General features: G+C 37.3%; 1 protein-coding gene across 1 annotated transcript; it reads left to right on the top strand.

The window, feature by feature from the left end:
• Positions 1-449: 449 nt before the first annotated feature.
• Positions 450-2,470, top strand: LOC147408190 (BOI-related E3 ubiquitin-protein ligase 1-like). Its single transcript, XM_086437079.1, has 4 exons — positions 450-886; positions 994-1,091; positions 1,216-1,490; positions 1,601-2,470. The coding sequence occupies exons 1-4, from the start codon at positions 840-842 to the stop codon at positions 2,144-2,146; spliced, it is 966 nt and encodes a 321-aa protein (XP_086293205.1). The 5' UTR covers positions 450-839; the 3' UTR covers positions 2,147-2,470.
• The last annotated feature ends 1,017 nt before the right edge of the window (positions 2,471-3,487 follow it).

Raw genomic sequence — 3,487 nt, 5'->3', positions numbered from 1 at the left:
CAAAGAGATTACGAATTATAATGATCTATTTACTGGAGGTTTTATCGTTTGTAAATAAGATCAATCAATTGTTTGTGACTCGCCTCATCAATATGATCATCCACACAAATGTTATTGAACCAATTTCTCCCATTTCATTAATTATTTATGTATATTAAAAATAATTTTATATTTTTATATTAAAAAAATAGTAAGGGGGGGGATTTATGACTCGTAGAGTCAACTCATGGGTAATCGAGTTAACTCAATGCAATGGACTTCGAATCTAGTCCATTATGGAATTTTTAAAACACACAACCCCAAACGGCAGGCTTTCCACATCCAACAAGAAGATCGATAAAGTTAACTAATTAAGATAAAACTTAAGTTAATCAAAAATTATTATATTTGTTTAATCTTATAAAACAACAAACAAATAACACAACAAACACAATAACTTTCTCCAATACTTATACTCTGTTTTTTTCAAATAAAAACGAAAGAAAGGAAAGCTAACCGACGATAGGAGAAAGAAAAGAAGCAAAGGAGGTGGAGAAGAATAAGGTGTCTCTCTTGGACCGATTCGTCGCCCATCGCATCTCTCTCTCTCTCTCTACGTGTTGGTGAAAACAAAGAGAAACAGAGCAAGACCTAGAGGTTTATATTCGTTTTTTAGGATTCGTTCTCTCTCATTTTCTCTTCTTTGAATAATCCGCCTTGCTTCTAGGCATCGACTTCTCTCATTCTCATGGCCGATACATGTTAATTAAGTTGTGCCCACATCGCTCCATTCATCTTATTCTCATTGTTTCTCCTTTTTTAAATATCTCTGGCTCTCTCCATCTCTCTATCTAGCTTTAATGGCCGTTCAAGCTCAACACCCATCTAACGTTTTTCTCCTAAATAGGTTTGCAATCTCTCTCTCTATCTCAACATTTCTGTTATTCCCTGTTTTTATTATAAATTTGGATCTTAATTTTAATGGGTTTTTGTTGTTGTAATTGTTTATGGCAGAACTGGGCAAGATGGAAAGAATCCATTTGGGAGTGATTATTCTTTGCAACCACAACTGGGAGGATTTATCGATCAATCAAACACGTTCTTTAATGGAGGTGAGAATGAAATCGATTATTGGGTTTTTTCTCTTTAAGTATGGGAGGCTTTTAGGCTTCTGGAACTAATATGGGTAAGATTCTAAAATGCGCCGTGGTGGTGGTGTTTTTTTTTCCCTCACAGTGGGTGCTAACCCGCGAAAGAGAGGAAGAGAGGCCAATTTGTTCACTCTGCAACCTCAGAATTCTCCACCAACCCTCGTAAATCTCGCTCAACTTCATATCCAACAACCCAACATCGTCTCTACTGGCCTTCGATTGGCTTTCGAGGACCAACAACAACAACAACAACAGAATCTCATCCTTCCATCCTCAGAAATATCATCTTTCTTGAAAGAAGACTTGGCCACCCAAATCAAAAAACAGAGAGACGAAATCGATCGATTCATTCAAGCCCAGGTTCTAATTTCTTTTCAATTATAATGGGTTCTTGTTATTTTAGGTGAATTCATCATTTTCATCTGATCATCAATTTGTGGTTTTGACGTTTTGTCGTTGATGTTTTACAGGGAGATCAGTTGAGGCGCACGTTAGCAGATAAAAGGCAGAGGCACTATCGTACGCTACTGAGCGTAGCTGAAGAATCTGCAACACGTAGATTAAGAGAGAAAGAAGCAGAGGTGGTGAAAGCTGCACGTCGAAACGCTGAGCTGGAAGCGCGAGTGGCGCAACTTAGCGCGGAGGCGCAGGTTTGGCAAGCGAAGGTAAGAGCACAAGAGGCGACAGCAGCGTCTCTACAGGCACAGTTACAGCAAGCGATGATGTGTGCGCAGGATAAGAGGGAGGGACTAGGGTGCACCGGGGGTGGAGGAGAAGGAGGAGAGGGACACGCGGAGGACGCCGAGTCGGCTCACATCGACCCGGAGCGAGTCGTGTCTTTATCTTCGTCATCGTTTGCTGGGCCAATATGTAAAGCGTGTCGGATACGTGCCGCGTCGGTAATGCTATTGCCGTGTCGGCATCTTTGCCTCTGTACAGACTGCGACGCTGCCGTCGAAGCTTGTCCTCTGTGCCTTTCTTTCAGAAGCAACAGCATTGAAGTTTATTTCTCATGAGGGCCTAGGCCCATATAGGAAATATGCGGGCCCAGGCTTATTATCCTATACTAGAGCCCATAGACTAAAGCCCGTCTTTGAAGAATTGAGGTGAAAGGGTAAAGGACAAAAACAACAAAATGGGTAATTTTAATAATAAAAAAAGAAAAAAATATATATTCAGAAATTTTATTTTTTTCTTGACTGGAGAATTTTTTTTTTTTGTTGGAACTTGGAAGACTAGTGACAATGTATGTACATGGGGTGGGTGATGATATTTTCTAACTAATTTTCTATCTTTTTAAAAGAATTTTAATTAATTATAAATTCTTTTATTTGGTTATATATCTTTTTTTGTGTGGGTACTAGTACTTATCATGGTTTGAAGATGCTTTGAGTCAACCCAATTAGATTAGATCTTGAGGTGACTCCCTCATTAAATTAGTTGGAACCAACTTGTCTAGTCGAGTTTAAATCGCGGACAATCCAATATAGAAACGAGCCAGAGCAAAATCATCTGGAAGTTCTTAAACCTATTCAATCTTGTTTCAATCCATCATGTCAACATCTCGAAGACATTTCTTCTCCGTAAAATAAAATTAGAAAAAAAAATTCCTAATTTTTTTATTATCAAAGATTGATTATGAGGACCTTTTAACTCATTTAATTTTTAATTTGACTCATGAGTTTTTGACCTGACTTGCTAGTTTTCAAGTTTAGGAACCCTTCATCATCAACAACTTGGTAAGTCGCTGAAGTCTGTGATTGGTAATATCATAGATTTTAGAATCAAAACCCAAATACCATATGGCATCCTTTTCGAGCACTCTAACCTGCACCCATCACGGTCGAGTTATGCGAATTATTTTCATTTATCTTTACTATTATAATGAGAAAAGGAGTAGAAGAGGTTTGGAAACAAAATTTGTGTGGTCGTACATGCACCCACTTTTATATTTAAATTTAATATAATCAAAGGTCATTTTAATATCAAAATCAAGAATAGGCAATCTCACATTGCTTGACTTTTAAAATTACAAAAATATCTTCTTTTTTTTTAACTATCTAATCTAGAAAACCCTTCAATCAATATTTTAAATCATAAATAAACTCTTTTGTTGTTATTGAGTAATGAAGGTGTGGGCCAAAATTATGAATCAATGCTTTTTTTTTTTATTATCAAAGAGTCATACTGGAGTGACCTCAAGCAGCTGGAACCTCGTATCGCACTTCTAGACATGAAAGTGGACAGGAACCATAATTGCTTTTTTCACTCTCACATCTCTCAATGAAAAGCATATAATGGTTCCCATACACATTTTGACGTCAAGAAGTGCGATATGAGGTAACTTGAGCATTATT

Source organism: Akebia trifoliata, chromosome 3 (genome assembly GCF_017979445.1).
Source record: "Akebia trifoliata isolate Shusen 1 chromosome 3, ASM1797944v1, whole genome shotgun sequence".
In the NCBI taxonomy this organism is placed as follows: domain Eukaryota; kingdom Viridiplantae; phylum Streptophyta; class Magnoliopsida; order Ranunculales; family Lardizabalaceae; genus Akebia; species Akebia trifoliata.
Note: the sequence above shows the minus strand (reverse complement) of the source record. Positions and strands in the feature narration are given on the sequence as shown.